The 25,967-nt window shown below is 43.7% G+C and overlaps 1 protein-coding gene and 1 long non-coding RNA gene across 2 annotated transcripts; both read left to right on the forward strand.

Moving 5' to 3' along the window:
• The first annotated feature begins 354 nt into the window (after positions 1–354).
• Positions 355–2,651, forward strand: LOC119372660 (zinc finger protein 574-like). Its single transcript, XM_037643116.1, has 2 exons — positions 355–1,198; positions 1,512–2,651. Exons 1-2 carry the CDS (start codon positions 556–558, stop codon positions 1,514–1,516), a joined length of 648 nt encoding a protein of 215 aa, XP_037499044.1. The 5' UTR covers positions 355–555; the 3' UTR covers positions 1,517–2,651.
• Positions 2,652–4,610: 1,959 nt separating this feature from the next.
• On the forward strand, positions 4,611–9,992 carry LOC125760168 (uncharacterized). The gene is made up of 3 exons (XR_007417807.1): positions 4,611–4,712; positions 6,716–6,839; positions 8,890–9,992. It is a non-coding gene; the product is annotated as an uncharacterized LOC125760168 (long non-coding RNA).
• The last annotated feature ends 15,975 nt before the right edge of the window (positions 9,993–25,967 follow it).

Here is a 25,967-nt window from a genome sequence, read left to right on the forward strand (position 1 = left end):
TCAAATGTTTTTGGTATTGCAGTGTCACCTAGTGAGTGAGTTAAGTTGGACTTCTTGAACATGCCTTCTAGTAAAAGTGGACTTACTGTTAGCTAACACCCTGGTGCTGCCTTCACAGCTGTCCTTTCTGTCAATGTTTCTGATGCACTCAGAGCCATGCTAACACTCATGATTTAGTTAACATGCAATGTTAGCGATTTTATGTTATTGAGCTTCTTCAACAGGTGAAGCTTCAGGCCTAAGTTAAAGAGTAACAGTGTAATGTAATGTGCTGTGGAAGCTCGCATCTTCATGCTACATTGAAAAACTGCATTTTCTGAGCCTTTGTTTTCATGTCTGTTTACCTTCTTTTTTTTTCAGTATGAGTTTTAGAAATACTATGTTGAAACAGTATAGGGTATTGAAAAAGCTTTTTATACTTTCCTCTTGTATGACTGGCCAATATTATTGTCTAATTTCAGACTGTTTCTCATGCAGTATGCCATTTCCTAATTTATCTGTCCAGCAGCAAGAAAATATGACAAAATTGTGTCTGCAATTCTACTTACACCTTGAATGCTCATGTTGGCAAGCCTTGACCAATATTCAAACACTACTAAATGTGTCAACATGTGGGCCAGCATAGTCTGTCCCTGTCCTGTCCCTTTGTGCTGTTTCTCCTCAAGTGTGGCAGTTTGCTCCCTTGTCAGTTTCACACTGGTGGGCCATAGCACTTCCTGGCATATGAAGCCAACAGGTGGCATCTTGCTCATAACATTTCTGCCTGTGCGTGCAGATTTCATCAGCATACCTTCCATGCTGTCACCTCATGAAGGCTTGAACGAGGAAATGCACCTACAGGACGGTCCTGTGTGTAGTGATACCACAACTACCTGCACAAGTGACGGGAAGAGCCGGGAACCGCACGTGTGCAGCTACTGCGGCAAAGGGTTCAAACATAAGAGCTTCCTGGAAAAACACCTGCGTACCCACACAGGCGAGAGACCGTTCGCCTGCCACCTCTGTCCCATGGCGTTTGCACACAAAGAGAGCGTTGCACGCCATGTACGAACACATACGGGCGAGAAGCCATTCCACTGTCGTTTCTGCCCAGCGGCATTTGCCACCAGCTGGCAGCAGAAGAAACATGAGGTGAGGTGGCACCTACAGCGGGTTCCTCACAATATGCCACCTAGTATGCCAGAGCATCGTCCATATGGTGAGTAAGTGTTACGTATATTTTAATACAACGCCATGTATATTTGTATTTATATAATCTGCTCAAATTCTTGTAGCATTTGTATGTTCTGCTGTTTACGTGGACCTTTGGGTACATAGTGGTTCAAGCTATTTCTGAAGGCCTTGTCCCTTGAGGACACCCATTGTTTTATTGGAGTATAAAACTTCTGGCTTCCAATGTAATGTGTGAAAAAGACAGCTTCAAGCCAGCAAGCCAATGTGCTTTAATGGCATGGGAAGTTTACAGGCTCGTAGTCTTGCTCAAAACATGCAATATACGCTTTTGTTTGCAGTCTAGGTCACCGTGCCTATCGAGTCAAGGGCCATCTCAAATACCAAGTGAGGGGAGGCATCTGCTTCAGCATCCCACAGACAGCAACACTCCAGCTACCAGCATGAGCGAGACATAGAGCGGGAAACTGCACAAATACAGCTGATCTGGGAAGCTATTTGGACACAAGTGTGACCGGAATGTTTGTGTCCACACCGGCTAGAGACCATACTCCCGCTGCCTCTGTCCCATGACAATGATGCAGAAAGATGATGCTCGTGGGCCACTTACAGTACACTCAGGCTACAGTCCATTTCAGTGTCTCTTCTGCCCAAATGCACTCACCGAAAGTACAAAAAAAAAGATGAGGCAGCACATGCATGGTAGGCTGCCCAGTGCGTAAGGGTGAATATCTTAGCACCATTTATGTGGCAAGCATTTGGTGAGTGGTTATACAGCAGGGTGTCGAACCGAAAACGTTTACAGGGGTTCGGATTCAATGTACATTATCTCACTCAACTTCCATTTAGGCAAAATAAAAGTTTGAAATGCTGATGTTAGTGTACTTACATTCAGTGGTTATTGGAATTAACTGTTCTAAATAAACATTGTTTGTGCAAGTTCATTAGGGAATGAATTCGCTAGCTCCTTAGAAATTTCAATTTGCACTGAAAGTATGTCTATGTTCTAGTGCTCCACCTCAACAGGCTAAATACATTAACTTTCACTGTCAATTAATGAAAATATTTTCAGAATGAGTCAGTCACAAATGAGGGATATTAATAAAAACACAAAAACACTGATACTGATCGCAGTGGCAGATGGCAGTACAGTGTGTCATTGCACATCCAAAGCTGACGTCTCAACTGCTTTGTTTAACAGATAAGTGATACAGTATTTACGATTCAGATTTGGTTTGGGCTCGCGTCCATTTCCGGCTAAAATTCTGGTTCGGGAACACTTTTCAATTCATGTTCGATATGTCGCCCTGGTGAACAATGTGCATCACTGCTGCATGTCTGCAAATGTTACAAAAAACTGATACGTATAGGACAAAATAAAATGTTGCGAGTGAGTGATACTGTGCAGTTAATTGCCAGCGACATCATTACATTTGTACTTCTAAGTAAGTATACTTTTCGAAATAAAAGTTGTTTCACTTCTAACAATAATGACCTTAATTTTTAGTTGAAGTACAGTGCTCATGGATTGAAATGTGACATCAGGACTTTTAGTATAACGACTGGTATGCACAATTGCTTCAGATAGCAGCATCACGTCCCTATGAATCTGGTTGATAAAGGTAATGCTGGCTCTGGTGCAAGTGTTTGAATCAAATTACGCTGATATGACACGAACTGAAGAAGGTGGAAACAAAAGTATGTACTTAGCCCTAATATTCAACAGTATTCATTAAAGTACTTGCATTTACCAGGTACAATGCTAATGGTATACTTAGGTATGTTTATACCTATCTAAACATATGAGCAGCTGGATATCTCTAGATCTTTATGATACGGCAGAGAGTAGAATAGGTTTTTCGAACAATTCCACATAACTTCATGCGATCGCACAATACTTGGGGAACTGGTTAGAGGTGATCATTTATTTGTTAAACACAAATTAACCTAATTAGGTCAAGAAAAGCAGCAGTTTTAACCGTAGTGTAGTAATTGTACATAAATAGAAATGAATTAAACTTTACGAAAAAAAACAACTATTGATGGGGACCAGACCCACAACTATCACATTACATACGGTCAATGCTATAACAATTGAGCTACAGCAGCAGTCGTTCTCCCGTTTAACTTATTGGAGATTTCTACGTGTGTAATCCTAGGAGTGGGCCAGTGCCACTTTTAGCCATGGCAGTGAGTGAGGAACACTCTTTTGCTAGCTGGCGTCACATAGCACATGATATTTTTATGAGCTCGCGGCTGACCAATAAGCCCTCGCATGCTAGCTAAATGCATCATATCTGCAGTGATGAGGCCCTCTTTTTGAAGGAACAAAAGGGACATGTCTGACAGGATCGTTTCTTCGTAGATGCAACCTGATAAAGTATACAGAATATGAGGCCAAGGAAAGCACAGGGGACAATATATTAGATGCGAAGCATCTTATGGCGGAGCTCAAACCGGTGGTGGTGGTGGTGTGCGGCGTGACCACCCTTACTGCGCATGCGCAAACCCTCTCTACTCCCCCTCTCCACTTACCCTCTCCTCTCCCCCTCTGAAACGCGGGCTCGAAATGCCGAAACGCTGTTTCGCATCGCCTCATGGTCCCCTTTAGCGGGAGATGGTGTGCCCATCTCCTGCGCAACGCCGCGATGAGCGCCAGCGCATGCGCGTCCCCTCCCCCTCTCTCTCCTCTCCTACGCTCCCCCCCCCCCCCTCGAGCACCTGACGACCGCGTTCCCCGCTCGCCCTGTGAGAATTAACGGCAAGGCTAGAAGGAAGACACGACGCGCGTAGCGTAGCTCTTCGCGTTCCACGACGCGAGGTCGGTAGCATGCCGAACGAACGCCAAAGGAACGCGATCGTGCAAGTGCTCCGGCTTCGCATCGCCTCATGGTCCCCTTTAGCGGGAGATGGTGTAATTTTTTGTAGTTCTGACTGTAGTGGAACCGGAAAAATTTTGGGGCGCGTTTCCGGTACAGAGGCAATGTTGCCAGAGAATGACAAATGCTGGCAATCGTCAGCAGTTTGGAGTTTACAGAATATGCTTCAGTAATAAATTTTCTTTCGCATAGGCCCAGTGTACATGCGATAAATACAAGCATGACGTGGCCTGCTGCTCACATAACCCAAAGGTAACTGAACTTCTAGCTCCAAGTACTTTATTAAACTCCACGATGGCCGTTTTCATGACGAATTGTGTCAATGTGAAAACGACGTGGCATGAGCGTCTCTGTGCTTGAATAACGAAAGAACCTGCATGTGATGTTTTGATAGCATTAATGTCTTAATGTGACATTGCAAACGCCGTGTCTCCAGATGCTGGTGCTCCAACATGGTGGTTTCAGTGACGTCAATGCAAGCCATCTTATTTCGAAACCGTTTTTGCTCCAGTACGCCCGCCAAAGCACCATCGCTACTAGTATCATCTGACGCGAGTTTTGCAGAGGTGGTGTGTGCGTGTAGTTTCGTGTTTGGCAGTTTTAGGGGGGCTTTGCCTTTTAACAACATTTCGCGTCGCCCTTTTTCCACGTGTGTGCCAAGATGTAAGCGCAACATTGTGTGTTTGTGACCAAAGACGACTAATAAGTGCACAAGTCAAAGCAACGCCTCGTCAAAGTCGTGCAACCAGTGAACCACCCCACTGTTATGCACTCAGCCATCACACGTATGCGATTACTGAAAGCGATTACAAAAGTGAATGTTTTACGACTAGCATCACCGCTTTTTATATATATGTGAATGTGACGCATCCGTGCTTGACTGTGTATACAAGCTGGTTTGCTGCGCGCAATGCCTATCAAGACTGGCGTAGCTGCAGATAAATGCTTCGAAATCTGATCGAAATCAAGTAGTTGCAGAACGACGTGATAAACAAATAGAGCGCCGACGGCTATGACTGTTTTCTTTGTACAACGCACCCGCGGGCACTTTTGTTTTTAGTGGTCCGATTCTTGGAGCATCGCGAAAACAACACATAATCGTTTTTTGCAGTAGTGTAGCCGGAATTTATATATATTTATATATATATGTTCGTGCGTGCGTTTGTGTGTGCGTGTATATAGAGACATGCAAATTGAAAATTTTCGGTGTTTCATCTCGTGAAAAACCTCTGGCGTAGCCGAGGAGGTGGTGGGAAGCTCGACTACCCCCCGCCCCCCGGGGGCTACGCTAGAGGTTTTCGGTTTGGATATATTAAAGTTCTGTTATAATTTCCTCTTAGCGAAGACCGTTCAATACAAGCGAAGAAATTTTAACCGGCTGAACGGTACGTTTAATTACGTGCCTATACAGTCTACACCGAAATACATCCCTGTATTTCGGCGCCTTTATCTCCGGAACAAAATTCTTTAAACTGGTTAGGCTGGACCTCTGCTTCCCAATGAGCATGCGAGGTGGCAGTTTGCGGAAACTTAAATGTGGCGTCGCCAGCTGCGTTAAGTTCTTTGCGTCCTTGCTTGCTTTGCATGCACGCTCCCTCAGTAGGTGCACCCATTTTGTTTCTTCAGAGCTCTAACTTCTTGTGTAGTATAAAGAAGCGCCATCATGTTATTGAACTTCTTGCACCATTTGATGTGGTAGTCGCGATGCCACCTTAGCTTCTTTTGTACAAAAAAAATTACACCATTTCCCGCTAAAGGGGACCATGAGGCGATGCGAAGCCGGAGCACCTGCACGATCGCGTTCCGTTGGCATTCTTTGGGCATGCTACCGCACTCGCGTCGTGGAACGCGAAGAGGAACGCTACGCGCGTCTTGTCTTCCCTCTAGCCTGGCCGTTAATTCTCACAGGGCGAGCGGGGAACGCTGTCGGCAGGCGTGCGAGAGGGGAAGCAGCGTAGGAGAGGAGAGAGAGGTGGAGGGGACGCGCATGCGCTGGTACTCGTCGCGGCGTTGCGCAGGAGAGAATTTCGGCATGTCTAGCCCGAGTTTCAGAGGAAGAGTGGAAAGGGAGAGGGTATGCGCATGCGCAGTAAGGGTGGTCACGCCGCACACCACCACCACCACCGGATTGAACTCCGCCATAAGATACTTCGCATCTAAAAAAAAAAAGAATATGACACAGCAGCAACCATATTGCTTGGCTTTCAATAATTTGAGCATTCATTTATGTACAATACACATGCCTAACAGTTGCATATCGATGGTGCAGTCTTGCCCAATGCCCTTTGGCCCCTTCATGTTTGCGAGACTAACTGACAAACTGTCATTGTTCCCCTCACTGAGCTGACTGATGCAGAAGACAAGTTAGTTGCAAATGGGGCATTTGATTAAAGTTTAGTTTGCATTTGTGACAGTGGTTTTAATCAATACTGCGCTAAAACTGTGTTCAGATAATGAGTGTCAACTGTAGTGTGGATTGTTGGCAAAAGTTGTTCACAAAGCAATGAACACAGCTACAAGTAAACTAAGCTTTGGAGCCATAGTTGCACCACTTTCGACTAACGCACTTAGATGTGCTTTATTTTCAAACTTTACGCTCTACCTGTGTTGGCTGCACTAAATGAAAAGTGCTGCACCAATATAACACATCTTTGTCTCTCTTTCAGGTCATGGAACAATGGTAGCAACATGAGATACCGGAGTTCTGTTCATCTCACGGAAATTAATCTTATCTGATTGATACTAGTACATTGCACGTACAGGAAAATGAACAAAGAATGGCATAAATAAGTGCGTCAGTGCTAGAGTGGCACCAAAGTAGCTGCCTCTCCAGCAGTGTGGTCACTTGAAATGAGAAGTTCATGATCACGAACAAGGGTGTCCGCAGAACTTTTTGCAGGGGGGGGGGGATAGGGGAGGGGGCTCGCATCCAACAGAGGTAGCTTTTCTTTCACTGCCGTGACATCACCGGCAATATTAGTTAATAGTAGTGTGTAACGTGCAAAGTTGGCTGGCAATCCTGAAGCTACGTACTGCATAGAAAATTATTATCCGAAATTCCAAGGGGGGGGGGGGGCAGCTGCACCCCCCTCCGGACGCCCATGATCATGAACTTCTCGAAAGAATTGTTCATGATCCAGTTTGTGCACAAGCTTCGACTGTTCACAGCACTACAAAATGCATGATTAACAGATGGCTGATGCCTTGAATGCTCATGTCGGCAAGCCTGCATTAACATGTGGTCAAGCATTGTCTGTCTTTCTTATGTCGTGTTCCCTTGTGCTGCTTTTACTCAAGTGCGTGCAAGTGTTATGTTTTGCTGCACACAATACTGTATCCCTTGTTTGTACACATGATCAGCCCAAATTTTTTTCAGCAAATGGATGTTGTCAGTTTCACGATAATGAGCCATAGTGTTTGCTGGTGTCTGAAGAAAAGTGATACAGTTTCCTGCTCATAACCTTTGTGTTCGTTTCAAGCCTTTGTATTACGCGCCCGATGCTCGATTGGTAGAGCATCAAGCACGTAATCCGAAGGTTGCAGGTTCAGTCCCTGCCGGTGGCAAGTTGTCTTTTTGTACACATTACTTTCTTCACGTCTGTGTCACATTTACAATACGCTTAAAACAGTACAATTAACATCCCCTACACCTTCCTTGGCTTCATTATCTTCTGCTTTTCGTTAAGCTTCTGTCAAAACAAAGAAGCGAGCCCTTCAATATTCCCTTCTTTCATTCAACTACCTGCATGAGTAAGAGAAAGCATCGGGAACCACACAAGAGCACCTACTGTGGCAAAAAACACCTACATAACCACACAGGCGAGGGACTACTCTCTTGCCACCTGTGTCCCATCACATTCATGGAGAAAGATAGCATTGCTTGTCAAATGCGAACACACAGGGAGTAGAGGCCATTTCACTGTTGTTTGCCAGCACGTGGCACCGGAAGGCATGAGGTGGGATGGCACGCATGGCAGGCACCTCGCAATATGTCGCCAAGTACAAGAACACTGCCGATGTGCGAGAGTGTTATGTATTGCTGCACACAATACTGCGTACCTTGTTTTTACAATGATCGGCCCAAATATTTGTAGCAAATGGATGTTGTGCTGCTTACATGGACCTTTGGGCAGATTTTAGGCTATTTCTGAAAGACTATACCACGAAAGACCTCTAGTGTTTAAAGGGGTACAGACACCAATATTTGAACCTGAGTTTACTCCGACATACAAATCTCCTGTGTACAGAGACCGCTGAGCAAGCGTGAAGCTGAGTAAATGCTGATAAGAACTTTATTTTTATATTTAAGTCAATTTTCACATGACATCAGGCTAGAGTGTCAATTCTGGTGACTTCACACTGCAGTATGGCTAGTTGTGATGACATCGGATACCTAAACATACAAGATGCTCGCTTGCGCGTCGCCAAAAGCATGCAAAGCGGCCGCTTGTTCATCACCAACGGAACCATGCGGCGGAGTGGCCGTGGAAATGTCACGATATCTTGCGCAAGCACGTGACGAGAAGCTCGTACCACATCACAACGTCAGGGTACGGTAGAAACCAAAACTAGCTTTTAAAAACAAGCAATTAATATTTCAGGGTGCACTCACGCTTATGAGTACATTTTCTAGGCTTATGAGGACTTGGTCTTTCATTTGATGCAAAAAAAAAAAAACTGAAAATTTTCTTGTCGGTACCCTTTAAGTGGAATGCAGAACTTTTGATTGACTGTGTAATGTGTGAAAAATGACAGCTTCGAAACTGCAAGCCTTCAATGGCACAGGAAGTCAACAGATGTAGTGTTCTGCTCAACCTGCATAATTTATTCTTGGTTGCAGTGCTCTTCACCACACCTTTCGAGCTGGGGCCATTTCCTCAAGAAATACCGAGCGAGGGAAGCCATCCACTGGAGCATCACACGTACTGTGACACCATTGCTACATGGATGAGCAAGACAAAGAACAGGCGATTGTACAATTGCAGCTACTGTGGAAAAGTGTTCCCGCACAAGTATGGCCTGGCCAAACACGTGCGTATTCATACCGGCGAGAGACCATACTCCTGCCACCTCTGCCCTATGACATTCAACCAGAAAGAGAGCCTCACACGCCACTTACGAGAGCATTCCGGTGACAAGCCATTTCGTTGTTGCTTCTGCCCAAAGGCATTCACCAGGCAGTATTATAAAAGAAGACATGAGGCGGCACATACAGGGTCTGCTTCTCGTATTGTAAGGCCCAATGTGTCTTAGCAACATTCATGAGATGAGCATTTGATAAGTGGGTGTACAGCAGGTGTTTCAAACTGAGAAAAAAAGTATATTGTTTTGGGACCGAAGCATGTCATTTTGTTCAGTTTCACTTCCACTTTGCAGCAATGGAAGTCTAGTGGCTTTTGAACCAGTTTGCTACACCAAACAGGTTCACAAACTGGTCTGGCACAGTAAACCTTACTTTTGACAAGTTGCATAGTGCTGTCCACCAACTTAAGTGTGCTAAGCTGAAGCAGTGCAGGCATCACTGCTCAAGCAACTGCGCTCGTAGTTTAACAGGACTTGGCTCGTAATTTTCAATTTAACTTTCTTTTCATGTCCACTCGAGTGTTGCCCAAATGCATGGCGCAGGTGAAACAGTAGAGGTTCATATGAGTGTTCAAAGAGCTAAGTTTTCAAGGCAGGTTGAATAGAAATTTTAAAGAACTATCATTCAATATGAATTGAAATGAAATAAAAATTTAAGGCTGTACAATGTTTAGCAACAAATAACCCCACATCATTTCATATATGTACATCACGCGATAATGCAGGTTTATGTATGGTGAAGGATCACATTGAACAATGATGAAATGAGTGAACAAAGAGAAAAAGAACAACAGAAAGAAACACAGAAACTGACTCTGCAGGTGACCGTGGCACAGTATGTCCTCACATGTCTAAAGCTATTTGAGGTGATATATATATATATATATATATATATATATATATATATATATATATATATACACACACACACACACACACACACACACACACACACACACACACACACACACACACACACACACACACACACACACACACATACGCACAAAATTCTGCTTTTAGTAGTTTTCTGTTCAGACAGTGCGTGTCAGTGGTGCCTATCTCTAAAAGCTGAAAGAAACTGATACGTCCACAAAAATAATTAAATACTGGAAGTTACAATGTGTGCTTTCAACAGCGAGCAAGATTATTAACTTGCTAGGAATTAACTATTAATTTACTAAATTAAGAAAGGAAAAAAGGCATCATACATTCCCTCTCCAAAAAACAAGATAGGATGCATAGTATTGCTGCATGCATATAACTGCAAAGAAAGAACACATATAAAACAAAAGGTGGTGCATTCCCCTACGTAGGTAGAAAATGCCTAACAAAAAGGCATGGTCCACAAAAAAAGGCGCCTACTGTGCCTGCAAGCGGTGACGTGCGCAATCACTGAATTCCTACCTGCCTCACCATCTCAACTAATGAACTGATTACTCATTCTACAAAATCACGCCAGACTAGCTCGCCTGAAAGCAATTTACCAACTAATGCATAAGATGCTGTTTATAGATAGCTCCCACAACCTGTCTAAATCTGAGACAAGACAGACACGTCGTAAACATACCTAAACACTGCAAAACTACCATTTTAGTACCGTTTGTTTTAGATTTTCATTCTTTCCACTCGCAACTAAGGAATGGAACAACTTACCCTCTCATATTACTCTTAGTCCAACATTATAAACTTTTTTGCCTTCTTGCGAGATTCACAAGCCTCACAAATGTGATTCGTTGGCCCTATTTCATTGTGTCGCAAATACCACATGTCCCTATTATTTGATGTTCCCAGTTTCTTTTAAACCATTTTCTTCTATTGTAATAATTGTATGACATATGTATTTAAAAAAACTATGTAACCTATTCCACATTATTGCAACCCTTGTGTTTTGTGTAACTTTATTTTCAATAGTATACTCTTGTCTGTCTAGTGTTGCATGTTCTTCACGAACAGCTACATTGTAATACTTCCACACTATTTCACAAAAATTAGTCTGCCGGTATAATTTCATTATCTGTTTTGCATTTCTGTATTGTATATTTTTGCCCTCCCTGCAATAATCCTTTCTTGGGATTAGCAGTATGTATAAATAAATTAATGTTATGCCAACAGTGCAATGATGCAGCACACGTCTCCCATAAATCTTTAATGCGTACATTACTGATTGCTATACACAAAGGTCAGATCTGGCATGCACTTTTGATATTGTACCGAAATGTTGGTGCGCTTGATGCATGTAACATAATGCAGTGAACTATGAAGCACCGCATGAATTTTTGGCTTAGCAGTTTTCATGCGATGCAGGAGAACGAAATAACCTACCGATGCTTGAATGCATCAAGTGTATGAAATCAAAGATATTAACACAATACTAAAACAGTATGTGAAAAATATCTGAAAGTAGTAACAAACTCACGCACCATTTTTAGGGTGTGAATGGCATCACATTTGCAGATGATGGAGGATATGCTGCCAGACTCTTGTCCATTAAAAAAAGATGTTTTTTTATTATTGAACTTTTTCCACAACTGTCGTTTTTCTTGCATCAAAGTACAGCAATTTTAAAAAAAAGTTTTACTCCCTAGATGGTACCTTGCAGTTTCTCATGCATAATGAGAAATTAGCAGTGGTACTTCATGAGGGGCCCTTTAAATGAAATATTTTCATAGACAGTGAAGTGTACTTGCCCTCACATAACAGTTATGCTTGGTGAAGCTGGGAAGCTCTCACAGTTTATGCATCCCCTATTGCCATTAAAACATCAGTCTATTTTCCGATCTTACAAAACTCGCTGGGTCTCTTATGCATTCGCCTAAGATGACTCAAAGACAAAAGCTATCTTTTTCTTCTCAGTCGATGCATTGATCCTCCCTGGCCCACTTCCGAAAGCTTTCTGCAACTAACGTGGTTATGCAACGCCTCCAGGATCAGAGGCATTGCAAGCTTTCTGCACCTCGCCTGTCTTGCACTGCCTCTGTGATCGGCCCACCTTTGACAAAGCGATGATGTCATGTAATGATGCCATTAAGTTATGCCACATTATGCGATGTTACAGTGACGTCACAGTGACATCATATGGTTACATCATATGATGATATTTTTGCATCACTCGTGTTGACGCCGCCGATGGTCAGTTATTCGCATTTTATGAGGCATCTAAGGCTTTTGCCTTAAAAACTGCACACTCTGACCTTTAGCGTTTCCTCTTTGCATGATGGGACATGTGACCGATGAGGTGATGTTTATGTGAAAAGGTCGCACTGCAGCGGTCACAGGAAAAGGGGCGCTCTCCTGTATGGACGCGCATATGCCGATTAAGGTGAAACCTTTGAGTGAATCCGTTCGGGCACAGCTGGCACTGGAAAGGGCGCTTGCCCGTGTGTCTTAGTAGATGTGATTTCATGTGGCTGCTGCTCATAGTCGAGTATGTGCACAGACGACAGCAATGCAGCCGGCCAAGCATGGACACAAGCGATTGCTCCTGCTCCAGGGACTCCGACTGCAAGGAACCTGCGACGTCACAGGATTTCCTTTTTTCATCTCTCTCTCTCTCTCAAGCAACAATAGGTCACTTAACATAATGATGCAAGAGTGCTGCACTTTGCAATTGAAAAGAATTGCCATGTTTCTTGACAAAGCTATAATTGTTGGGGTTTTACATCCCAAAACCACAATATAATCATGAAAGATGATGTCGTAGTAGAGGGCTCCAAAAATTCCGACCACCTAGAGTTCTTTAACGTGCATCAAAATCTAAGTACACGGGCCTCTAGCACTTCGCCTCCATCGAAATGCGGCAGCCACGGCCGGGATTTGATCCCGTGACCTTTGGGTAAGCAGTCGGGCACCATAACTATTACACCACCGCAACAGATGATTTTTCAAGGGCTCGTTTATCTTTGTTAGACACAATATTAATGAGAACTAACAGACAATAACGCCAAGGAAAGTATAGGGGGTGTTAACTGTAGTATTTAGAATATAAATGTGAAGAAAGTAAAGTGGACGAAAAGATGACTTGCCGCCGGCAGGGACCGAACCTGCGACCTTCGAATAACGCGTCCGATGCTCTACCACTGAGCTACGGCGGCGGTCATCCTCCCGTCCACTTTCTGGGGTATATATGTTGATTTAAACCTAGGAGTGTTAGTCAGCGCCAATCACAGCCATGGCGGCGAGTGTGGAACACTCTTTTCTTGCCTGTTGGCGTCACGTAGCACGTGATCTTTTTACGAGCTGGCAGCTGACCAATAATCCCTCGCATACTACCTGAAGGCATTAAGTCTGCCAGGACGAGACCCTCGCTATGAATGAAGGAAAGCAGATGATTTTTCAAGGGCTCGTTTATCTTTGTTAGACACAATATTAATGAGAACTAACAGACAATAACGCCAAGGAAAGTATAGGGGGTGTTAACTGTAGTATTTAGAATATAAATGTGAAGAAAGTAATTGTCTGTTAGTTCTCATTAATATTGTGTCTAACAAAGATAAACGAGCCCTTGAAAAATCATCTGCTTTCCTTCATTCATAGCGAGGGTCTCGTCCTGGCAGACTTAATGCCTTCAGGTAGTATGCGAGGGATTATTGGTCAGCTGCCAGCTCGTAAAAAGATCACGTGCTACGTGACGCCAACAGGCAAGAAAAGAGTGTTCCACACTCGCCGCCATGGCTGTGATTGGCGCTGACTAACACTCCTAGGTTTAAATCAACATATATACCCCAGAAAGTGGACGGGAGGATGACCGCCGCCGTAGCTCAGTGGTAGAGCATCGGACGCGTTATTCGAAGGTCGCAGGTTCGGTCCCTGCCGGCGGCAAGTCATCTTTTCGTCCACTTTACTTTCTTCACATTTATATTCTAAATACTACAGTTAACACCCCCTATACTTTCCTTGGCGTTATTGTCTGTTAGTTCTCATTAATATTGTGTCTAACAAAGATAAACGAGCCCTTGAAAAATCATCTGCTTTCCTTCATTCATAGCGAGGGTCTCGTCCTGGCAGACTTAATGCCTTCAGGTAGTATGCGAGGGATTATTGGTCAGCTGCCAGCTCGTAAAAAGATCACGTGCTACGTGACGCCAACAGGCAAGAAAAGAGTGTTCCACACTCGCCGCCATGGCTGTGATTGGCGCTGACTAACACTCCTAGGTTTAAATCAACATATATACCCCAGAAAGTGGACGGGAGGATGACCGCCGCCGTAGCTCAGTGGTAGAGCATCGGACGCGTTATTCGAAGGTCGCAGGTTCGGTCCCTGCCGGCGGCAAGTCATCTTTTCGTCCACTTTACTTTCTTCACATTTATATTCTAAATACTACAGTTAACACCCACTATACTTTCCTTGGCGTTATTGTCTGTTAGTTCTCATTAATATTGTGTCTAACAAAGATAAACGAGCCCTTGAAAAATCATCTGCTTTCCTTCATTCATAGCGAGGGTCTCGTCCTGGCAGACTTAATGCCTTCAGGTAGTATGCGAGGGATTATTGGTCAGCTGCCAGCTCGTAAAAAGATCACGTGCTACGTGACGCCAACAGGCAAGAAAAGAGTGTTCCACACTCGCCGCCATGGCTGTGATTGGCGCTGACTAACACTCCTAGGTTTAAATCAACATATATACCCCAGAAAGTGGACGGGAGGATGACCGCCGCCGTAGCTCAGTGGTAGAGCATCGGACGCGTTATTCGAAGGTCGCAGGTTCGGTCCCTGCCGGCGGCAAGTCATCTTTTCGTCCACTTTACTTTCTTCACATTTATATTCTAAATACTACAGTTAACACCCCCTATACTTTCCTTGGCGTTATTGTCTGTTAGTTCTCATTAATATACCACCGCAACAGGTCATGCGACAACACTGTTCTACCCAACCACCACATCAATGCTGCACTAAGAGTGCAATGATTCAACACGCCTGTCATAAAGTATTATCTTCACACACAGCAAAGTTCAAAGATACTTACCGCTTGCAATAAATATCGGAAACAGATCTCGCATACAATATTTGTCATTAATTTAACTATATTCTCTGCTAGTACACCGAAGTCACTTTTTTTCCTACTTTTTACTTCACTCTGACAACTAAATATCAAGCACTGCAATGAAACCATTCTACAAAGTTTGCCATCGCACTTGTATCAGACAAGAGGAAAGAAAAGAAGGCATCAGGTAAGTACTGTCATAATCGTGAATAAATTTTAGCAAAGCTGCTGTCAGAAGACTGGTATCAAGCATATGTGGTCGACATGGTGTAAGGGCAGAGCTGGCAGAAATGCAGCTCATCACGTTATGAAAAAAGCCACTGATACCGCTCCAGGGACCCCGACGGCTGCGAAGCTGCAAGGTCGCAGGACAGAAGATGATGCAAACAATAGGACCATACAGCGTAATGATACAAAAGTGCTGCACTTGGCAATCGAGGAGGATTCTCTTGTTTCTTGACAAAGCATGTGACAACTTTGTACAGAGCTCAACATGATTGTCCAGAATGCCGGAGCAGCGCATTTTGGACTGCACCGGCGATGTCTACCGAGTACGCCTGGTTTGAGACAGCCCGTATCTCATCACGCATCATCGGTGGCAGTGCAAGTGTATATTTGGGCTACCTCAACCACACATTCTTCGTAAATGCTGTTTATGCGGCCCGGAATGCGCTGCTCCAGTGTTCTAGACAAGTGTGCTGAGCTTTACTTCCCAACACAAGCATCAATTTCACGTAAGCAGTGGAAATTCCCAGACTTGTTTTCTCTTTCTCTGTACAAAGTCCACTATGCTTAAAACATATTTACTGCTTGCAATAGGTAAACAGTCACATCACTGTCACAACAGTACATCAATTTTTACGAAATAAAGATATCAGCTGGGGGTTTTCTCAAAAGCCGGTAGCTGGATTCCTGGTAACATCCAAACAACATAGCTCCTTGGTCATTCTCTGGGAGGCATGGACATATCTGCAAAGGTATAGACATCACTATCAAGGCCAGCTTACACTTACTACACACAAAATTTTTCTTGTATCCATAAACACATTAGTTCAAGAAAGAGTTGTAATGTGTCACAACATAGCAGCATTGCAGTGCTCAACTCTGAGCAATTATTCACACTCATAAACTGCCTACTTAATAAGACTAATATAACATCATTTTAAAATGTAAAAGCTTCATTGGTTTGAAAAATTTCTATTCAACGGGTTTCTTGATACTGATGGCTAATTCTCCAAGCACTAAGTGTCTTAGCACTGTTTGTTCCTGAACTAATTGAACATATTTTTAAGGTGTGCTACAAGTCGCCCCAATACATTACCTTACTGAACTACATTAGCTGCAAATAGAGTTTCTTTTTCTTTTCACCTATGATAATTAAATATCAGACAGCTAACTTAAAGCCTTTCTAATTCTTGTGCTTTCATAAAATCTCGGTGAGGGAGGCCAATTTACTATTACACTTGTTTCAAAGAAGAGAAGAGAATCTTTGGTAGTAGTGGATAAAGTCATGTTCACTATTAAAACAGTAAATCAATCGCATATCAAACTGCTGCACTGTATGACAGAGCAAACCAGCAGAAGTGATAATAGATAAACAGTCTTATCGCCATCACAATGGTCCAATCGCATGCTTACGAACTTGCTGTAACATAGAGCTTAAATAAGTTAGATGCTTTCCGAAGGAGAAGGTGGTCTGCTGGACTCCCGGCAAAGTCGAATAAATGTTGGTCATTTTGTGGGAGGCATGTAACATCTGTTAAGGGAACGAAAGTCAGCCGTAAAAGTCAGCACAAATACTCGCAGCACAATCACACAAATTTCTTTTGTTTCCATTGAAGATATACTGTAGGCATGTAGACAGTTATCGCATTATTGTGCCCTTTGTGTTCAATGTGTCTGGGACCAACCTACGTGCATGCATATTAAAGAACACCAAAGGCACTAGAAGAACAACCTAAGGTATTGGGCAACTACAACGAAATTTGTAGCTTTATGGAGCGCATAATTTGAAATTAACAGCTACAGTGTACGCAAACACTTCACAATTCTTTCACATAATGCTGAAACAAACCTAAAGAAATATTACGAAGACAAAACACTGTTAGCTAAATTTATCGATTTTGCACGGATATCTTAGTGGTAATTAAAAGTTGTTGTCTGGCTGAACACATTGCATGACCGGTACTACTTAATTTCACATTTAATGCTCGTGGCATCTTTTCTGTTACTGCATGATATTCAGCTTCTCTAGAATATCTTTGCACGTTGTGCTTGTCTAAATATCTGCTGCACGTTGTGAGACAGCGGCTTAACGCTGTTTTCGCGCCCATTCGCTCTTCTCCGTAGGCGCTCCTTCACTTCCCATTGTTCTTCCACGAAGCAAATGGTGTGTGTGTGTCCCACAGCAAGTCCAAAAGGCTACTGCTAATAACAGTGCTAGTGCAATCTTTACGTCAAGAGACAAAGGTGGCAAAGAGGCACAACCAGTGGTCGTAAGTGCTGTCACCGAGTATTGCGACACTAGCGAAAGAGGCATCGGGGGTGGCGAGGGGAACCTATGGCGAGTGAGCGTTGCGCGAGGGTCTTCGAAAGTTGTTCTACGTATCTTTTACTGACGGATGCTATTTGCCAGAACCTAGCTATACAGAGCTTCGCTGGAAAAATAGCATGAGCTGCACGTCTGTTTCGTCCACTTCGTTTCTGTGCCATTCACTTGAGCAGTTATCAAAGCTATCGACACTAGCGAAAGAGGCATCAGGGGTAGCGAGGGCAACCTATGGCGAGTGGGCGTTGTGCGAGGGTCGTCGAAAGTTGTTCTACGTATCTTCTGCTGATGGATGCTATTTGCCAGAACCTGGCTATACAGAGCTTCGCTGTAAAAATAGCATGAGCTGCACGTCTGTTTCGTCCACTTCGTTTCTGTGCCATTTACTTGAGCAGTTATCAAAGCTATCGACACTAGCGAAAGAGGCATCAGGGGTAGCGAGGGCAACCTATGGCGAGTGGGCGTTGTGCGAGGGTCGTCGAAAGTTGTTCTACGTATCTTTTGCTGACGGATGCTATTTGCCAGAACCTAGCTATACAGAGCTTCGCTGGAAAAATAGCATGAGCTGCACGTCTGTTTCGTCCACTTCGTTTCTGTGCCATTCACTTGAGCAGATATCAAAGCTATTGACACTAGCGAAAGAGGCATCGGGGGTGGCGAGGGGAACCTATGGCGAGTGGGCGTTTTGCGAGGGTCGTCGAAAGTTGTTCTACGTATCTTCTGCTGATGGATGCTATTTGCCAGAACCTAGCTATAAAAATAGCATGAGCTGCACGTCTGTTTCGTCCACTTTGTTTTTGTGCCATTCACTTGAGCAGCAGCGCAGTAGGGGCGTGAAAGGTGAGACGTGTGCTCCGCATCAGTCTTGCAGCAATGGCCCTGCCAAGCATGCGCATTCTAGACAGGGGAAGACCGCGAGTCGCACTCGCTGTCTAGTCGGGGCCGAGCCCAATTTGAGTTGCTTCTGCTCGCTAGGTTCTTGCGCTGCTGTCGGACATTGAAAACTCCATTTCACGATGCCCATGAGTCACCGCGTGGGCTTAGAGCTTCATTCCACATCACTATAGGTCCAACTAGGCGTTCACTTTCACACCTCCTTAGAAAGTAATAAGCAACCCCCAGATTTTTTTTTCTATTACGAAGCATAAAAAATTGGGGCAGCTATGCACTCGTGGTGAGGAGCTGGTGGCCTTGCCCTCCTCCTTTCCGTCATCCTCGTTTCCCTTTCCCACCCCAATGCTATACTGTAGTTTACATAGCAACGCTTTACCCTCTCTCCTCCTCACCATCACTTCCCTTTCCCACCCGCTTGCTATACTATACATGGTTATGCTAGGCTTTCATTCGGTCTCTCTGTTTCTCGTTATTTTTGTCCATTATTTCTTTCTTTTTCTCGTTCTCTCGCCCACAGCAACGCAATCATGTGGTTCCCGTAAATGCGTGTTCTGCTGGCGTGCCTGGATGGCCGAGTGGTTACGACTCATGCCTTGAGAACCCGAGTACCCGTGTTCGAATCCCGCCTTGCCGAGAAATTTTACTTCGTTTTATTCATTTCTTCTCTCCATTTCGCCGAGCGGTTTTCGCTCGCCTCCCTCCTTCCCGGCTCCTTGGCTCGGCGTTCCTGGTTTTTTCGGCTTTGCTCTCTCTCACCCCCGGCTCCGACCTTCCTCCCCACCGCTCTCTCGCTCCACTGTCTTCGCTTTCCCTCGCGCCTGCTGCACTCGGTAGTGGGGTGGGGCTATCCGGCAGACATTTTGCGGTCGCCACGCGGAGTTACTACAAGCTTAAGCAGCTCCGCTGTTAGAAACAACCGCGCATACGTTACCTTCGCGGAACAGCACCTGTTTCACGCATTGTTCATCGTCAACACAGCACATGACGGACGATGCACAACACGTTCTTGTGCATATGCGACATACCGCGATTCCGAAAACCTAGCGACCGGTGTTCTCGCCCACACAGATAGCCGCATCGCCAGTTCGGCCGGCGACACACACCAATCTCCACCGCGTCAGAAATGTGTCACCAGCGTTACATCCCGAACTTATTCGAATAAGTTCGCAAAATGCACGGCGCACATGCGAACAATGTAGAACAATGCGAAGAATGTGCGCGGCGCCGTCACGTGTCAGTGCTGATGCACTAGCGGTAGGCTGCTGACAATGCGGACGGTTTCGGTTCCGTATTTGTTCCAACTTTCACTTTACGCATAATCATTAAAAAAAAAAACATGCATTTCTAAATGAAAAGTGCGGTCCTGTAATACTACCACGCTGAGTGACCAAATCCTTTGATCGGAACGGTCCTTCTGTACGTGATTTTTGCTTTGCAAGTGACAATGATTTACGACTACTCAAGCAAGGAGTGCAGAGACAATGCAGTGCAGTGCCTGCGACTCCGCTCGTTCTTGACGGATTTGAAAAATGTGTGCAGTAAACTCCGATACTGAAGTCATTCGATGATTAGTTCGGAAAATGGTCCAGGACCCCATTAACCGTCGCCTGAGATCTCTTTAAGTGATTTGTTGATATTATCACATAAAGGAGACACGAATTAAAGCCTACAAAACAACTCTGCACCAGCTAGGTACTTACAGTTTATATATGTATGTAGAGCTCAGCGACTGACCGGATAGCGAGTGGTGTAACTTTTTTTTGTGCCACCGATGAGCACTGGCAGATGTAGATCACCGTGGAGTTCATGTCTGTCATACACCAGGACCAAGACGCGTCATTATTTTGTGCCATAATGAGTCAGTTCACTCTTTCCAGCATTCAATGGTGGCGCATAATGGCGGCTGCTATATGGGCCAATCATTGCATTTCAAATGCTGATCACTGTACATACGCAGCACCACACTGCGAAAGAAAAAGGGATTCTTAAAGCTATAAAAACAAATGGAGCAAAGGACTGAGCACCAGAAAAATGGACACAAACAACAGCACTGACTTACAACAAAGGTTTATTCATCAAAACCGTGCAATATATACTTGCGCGATCTATAACAAAAAGAAGGAAGGAACAAGAAAAAAAATTATATAAACAACCTGTCAGCATCACCCCTGCACACCATGCACATTGCGCATACAACCGTGTGAAAGGCAATCAACTTCATTGTCTGACAAAGTAATCGAAGGCTTGCTCATGCACACACTGCCTAGCCTTGCCATTTCTAAAGCCTCCAGGATTTCTCGAGTCAGCTGGTCCCAATGACGCATGACAACCGCACAGTGCTGGAAATCGGGAACGCAGCCACAGCTTCCGCAGTGGATGCTAATGTCACCAGATGCTGCTGAAGCGCTGTAAGCATGTTCTTTTAGTCACTGATTCAAACACTGACCTGTTTGTTTGTTTTATAATATGTCGTACCAACACACCCAAGCATCCACTTTAAGCTTTCTTTGGCTAAAAACTGCTGGAATGTCTTGTACGTACACATTTTTACATACAGTTCTTTCTCTTGCAGAATAAACTTAAAGGGCATAAACCCACCCCTAAATCTTTTTCATGCCATCATAGTATATCACCGACCAAAATAACCACCCACCTGTACCTGAAATCATCGTATGATTTCGTGCTGAATGTTTATTTTTTATGCTCAAACAGACACTTCTGCGTAAGTAGGACGCATCTGCACAAACCAAAATGAAACATTGCAAAGTCAGGCTAGCTGTTGTAAAGATGCCCATGCATGCGCCCTGGAACCACCTAGCCTGAAGAACACCATCAGAGCACCGGTTTTAAGAGCATATTGATAGTCGGGGCTCATGGAAGTGGTAAATAGGCTCCTTTCGCGATCTTATATGTATAGATGCCTTATCTACCACGTGCTATGCTCCTTGTTGGAAGAAACTTGCCGACAAAATCTGCCCGTTTATTAATGCGGGAAAAAATCAAGAATATTGAGATTACATCAATGAGACTGACATGCATGGATGAGCTACCACACCTACAAATGATTCAAGTTTATTACCTTCCTGTGCTCAGCACTGCAGCACAAGACTACATAATGCACATTCAAAGTAGGCCAAACCCTCGAAATTCTGGCATGGAGACAGTCACTCAAAGACACTTGAGAATTTCTCATTACGAATGACAGACCACTCTGAGATATGTATATACCTTAAGAAACTCAATAGCTGAGGGACCCAAGAATTTTGAAGGCACTTTAGACGTTGCTATGCACATTGAAAAAATGAATCAATCAATCATTTAAGCCCAGCAATAAGGATCCTGTGTGCCCTTGACCTTCAGGGCTTCCTGTTTGCACGAAAATGGGACAGGTGGCGAATAATGCTCCGTATTTTTGTAAAGGACGCATTGCAGTGGCCGCAGGACGCTTTCCGATGTGGTTGGCTGCGAAAAGGATGCGCTGCAGAGGACACAGGAACAAAGAACACTCTTGTGTGTGAATGTGCATGTGGTACGTGAGGGTGGCTATAGCTGCGAAAAGGATGCACTGCAGTGGACACAGGAAAAGTGTCACACTCTTCTGTGGATGCGCATGTGATGCGTGAGGGTGGATCGCTGCGAAAAGGATGCATTGCAGTGGGCACAAGAATAAGGTCGTTCTCCTGTATGGGTGCGTAAGTGGCTCCTGAGTGTGGTGTTATGCGAAAAGGATGCATTGCAGTGGACACAAGAATAAGGTCGCTCTCCTGTATGGGTGCGCATATGAGTCACCAGATTGGTATTCTGGGTGAATGCAGCCGGACACACGCTGCACCGAAAGGGGCGCTCGCCCGTGTGTTTGCACAGGTGCTTTTTCATATCTCCTTTGGTTTTTGTCACATAGGTGCACTGCCGGCAGGAATGCAGCTGGCCTTGTACAGACACTAGTGAATGGTACTGCTCCTGAGATGCCGAAGACAAGGAACCTGCAAAGCCACAAGAACAGGAAGGTAATGTAAAGCATGTGTCACACACTGTATGGGACTGGACTTCGCCACTAGGTAATAAAGAAGGATTGCAGCACATGTAATTCAAGTATGTGATGACACTGGCCTACCCAAATTACATGTTACTGAACTGGTATTGGTTCACTGACCCGTTATGTTCCCATTTCTCTGTACATACATATTATACCTAGTACGTGCAAGAAGCTGTTGCCAATACATAGAGGCCTGATTTAGATGCAATTCCGATATTATTTCTAAATAGAAAAGTACCGTTCTAGATGTGCCACTGCGGTAAGCACAAACGCATTGAACTACCTAATTACTGCAAATTTCTTTGCGGAAAAGACATCTGCCCACTGATTCACAGTAAAAAAAAGCATAACATTATATTTGAATGCATGAAGCATATGAAATGATATATGAGTGAAAGAATTTAATATGAAACAAATTAAAAAATATGAAAAAAAAAGAAGCATTCACAAGGATTAGAATGGCACCGAAATGTCCGTAGGTGAAAAATACAGGCACATTTCTTGTGCTTTACAGAAGGAATCGTTTCTTTATATGTAATAGCATCATTCCCACATTTCCTATTAATGTTCTTATATTGCTTCCACGAAAGGGTAATGACACCACAAAATACTAGAAGTAACTTATTCCCCAGATAAGGTTTTCAGTCGGCTGCACGACCACACATTCCACTTTATCAACGTATATCAGTGGCAATCCTGAATGAATAGCAATCTTAACATGCACGAACAATCAAAGTGTTTCAATGTGTAACACTGCACAACATGCTAATCAACTTAACAAAGCAATACAAGCATTTTAGGCATCGCTGTATTCATGTCATGTGAACACCGAATGTAGTGATGATATAAAAAGCATAACATGAACAAAATAAACACGCAATAACATGAAAGGTGAAAGAAATTGCGGAAGCTATGCACAAGTGGTGCAAAGACTGAGGAAACAGCAGAGCTGGTGCCGTTCCACTCCTCCTCTTCCTCACTTATGTTTCGAAACCTATTGCTATACTATACCCTACAAGACTATGCTATGCTTTACCCTCGCCCCTCCTCCTCACCTTACTTCCCTTTCCCCCTTGCTATATTATACTATACATGGCTTCGCTATGCTTTACCATCTCCCCTCCTCCTCACTCTCACTTCCCTTTCCCACCACCTTGCTATACTATACCATACACGGCTATGCAATGCTTTGCCCTCTCCCCTCTTTTCCCTCCTCCTAACCCTCACTTTTGTTTCCCACTCCTTAGTATACATGGCTATGCTACGCTATGCTATGCAGAGCGTCATCGGAGCCAGGCAAGGAGAGGCGCAGCTGTGCCAGGTGGTTGCTAGGCAATGCGCGGTGACTTCATAGCCAGGCGCCGTTTCTGGTCTATGCTCTACGACGCAACGAAAGCTTAAACAGCTCCAATGTTCAAATATTTTATAAAAAGTATGAATGGTGCCCCATTCAAGAGTGGAACAGAATAGAACTAGATTTAAGTATATCTAGAAAACAATCATTTCTCGCTTAGTAGCACATAATGTAAGAAGAAAACACATGAAGCTGGTTGGTTGATGTTAATTTCAAGATTTGCTGATTTAAAACCACAGCAAAAAAAAACTCAAACACAAAGGTTTACAGGACCAAATATACTAAATAAAGTAAGGAGTTTTCTGTTGTAGACTTATTTCAATATCATAGTCAAGATACTGTAGAGCAAAAAGAAATCGCTTGAAAGTGTTATCTACGAAATTATTACTCTCAGCTACACTTGCATGAACACGTGCACTGTTGAACACACTAGTAAAGACAAGAGCATGCATTGCCAACTACATGGCTTGAACCAGTGCTTCATAAGGAGAGGCAAGATTCTTTTATTGTGATGACTGAATATTTAACACTGCCATGAAATCCCTTCTTTTCTTCACAATTTCAATGCCAGCAACAAATATCTGGTTTCACTTGTTTCAATATATCTAATCCGAGGCAGTAGTCAGTAAACATGGTCACATCACTGTCACAATAAAAATTTGTGCTAAACTGCTACAAAACAGCGCGAGAAAACCAAGAATTTCTTTAAGAAGCTGGTGCAGTAGATTTGTGGCAATGTACAAAGCATGCAACTTCTTGGATGTTCTGCAGGATGAATGGGCACATCTGCAAAACAACAGACCACTGTTAAAACAAGCACAAACACTCGCAGTACACTTCTTGAAATAACGAGTCTGGCACCTAACAAATTGCTTGTAATCAATTACATGAAAGTAGTTACATTATTGAAGAGACCAGCTCTAATGAGTGATCACAAATTCAGCACTTGAATTTCGTGGGAAAAATAGCAGGTCATGTCATGTAGCAGGACATAGAATGTCAATGTTCAGACAAGCAAATTGGGGTGCTTAGTATTTATTTCCTCCATCTTAAGCTCCATGTATAGGCCAATTATTTGAGTTGGAGATGCTATAGCTTGATAAAAATGGCCAGATTGGTTGTGGATGCTAGGATATCAAGTACGGTCAGTTCTTTTATCTTTTGCTGAACCAGATAGAAGTGTCTTCTTTAAGGCCTAACAATAATGTAGTGCTGCATTTCAAGGAGGTCACATATGTGAGAATTCAGCCATTATGTAAATATGATATTGTACGCAATGCTATTGCATCATGGTGTCCTTTTGTTCCTGCAAGCAGATGGAGTGATTTTTCAGTGTCTCTTCTGGTGTTTTCACAATGAAATGAGATGAGCAATATAAAAATTTTGGAAAACAACTCTAAGCGAAGATGAAGAGCATGCGATGGGCTGTAAAGCATCAGGAGCACTACCAGAAATTTTTTTTTTTCAGGAAGGAGGGGGTCTGATCCCCCGCTCCCTTTATCTACCTTTGTGCATGTGTTTGCATATTTGTGCATGAACAAAATGTAAAACTTTCAAGGGGGTGGGTTTTAAACACCCAGACAACACCCACGGCTGAGCCACTGTCATGGATGTACTGATAGACATGGACACATTTTTTTTAGAGTGTTAAGGTTGGGAAACAACGCAAATTCGATTGACGACATCTTAATAACTGATCAATTTGAGGCAGTCATGCGTAATTGCCGTCGGTTGCATGTTTAATGAAGCATGCGTGTATGGTTACTTTCTGTAATGTGTGAAGGGGTATGGTATAAAAAAACAATCATGCTAGAGATGCACATTTACACTTTCCAATGTATGATCTGGTGCACTTATTACAAATAAACACTCACAGTAAACCTACACAAAGTGTTACCACTGATATCAACAAGACTTGCACATTAACTGTTTGTAATCAATTACATGCCTTGTTAATGTTGCAAGTGATCCATTAATTTCATTGCATATTTACACATAACCAGTTAATTATTGAGGAGACAA

The sequence above is a fragment of the Rhipicephalus sanguineus genome, chromosome 10, assembly GCF_013339695.2.
Source record: "Rhipicephalus sanguineus isolate Rsan-2018 chromosome 10, BIME_Rsan_1.4, whole genome shotgun sequence".
Lineage (NCBI taxonomy): Eukaryota > Metazoa > Arthropoda > Arachnida > Ixodida > Ixodidae > Rhipicephalus > Rhipicephalus sanguineus.

What these genes read in the sequence shown, in the direction of transcription:
- LOC119372660 (XM_037643116.1), top strand. Translation starts at nt 556, where the DNA reads ATGCTCATGTTGGCAAGCCTTGACCAATATTCAAACACTACTAAATGT.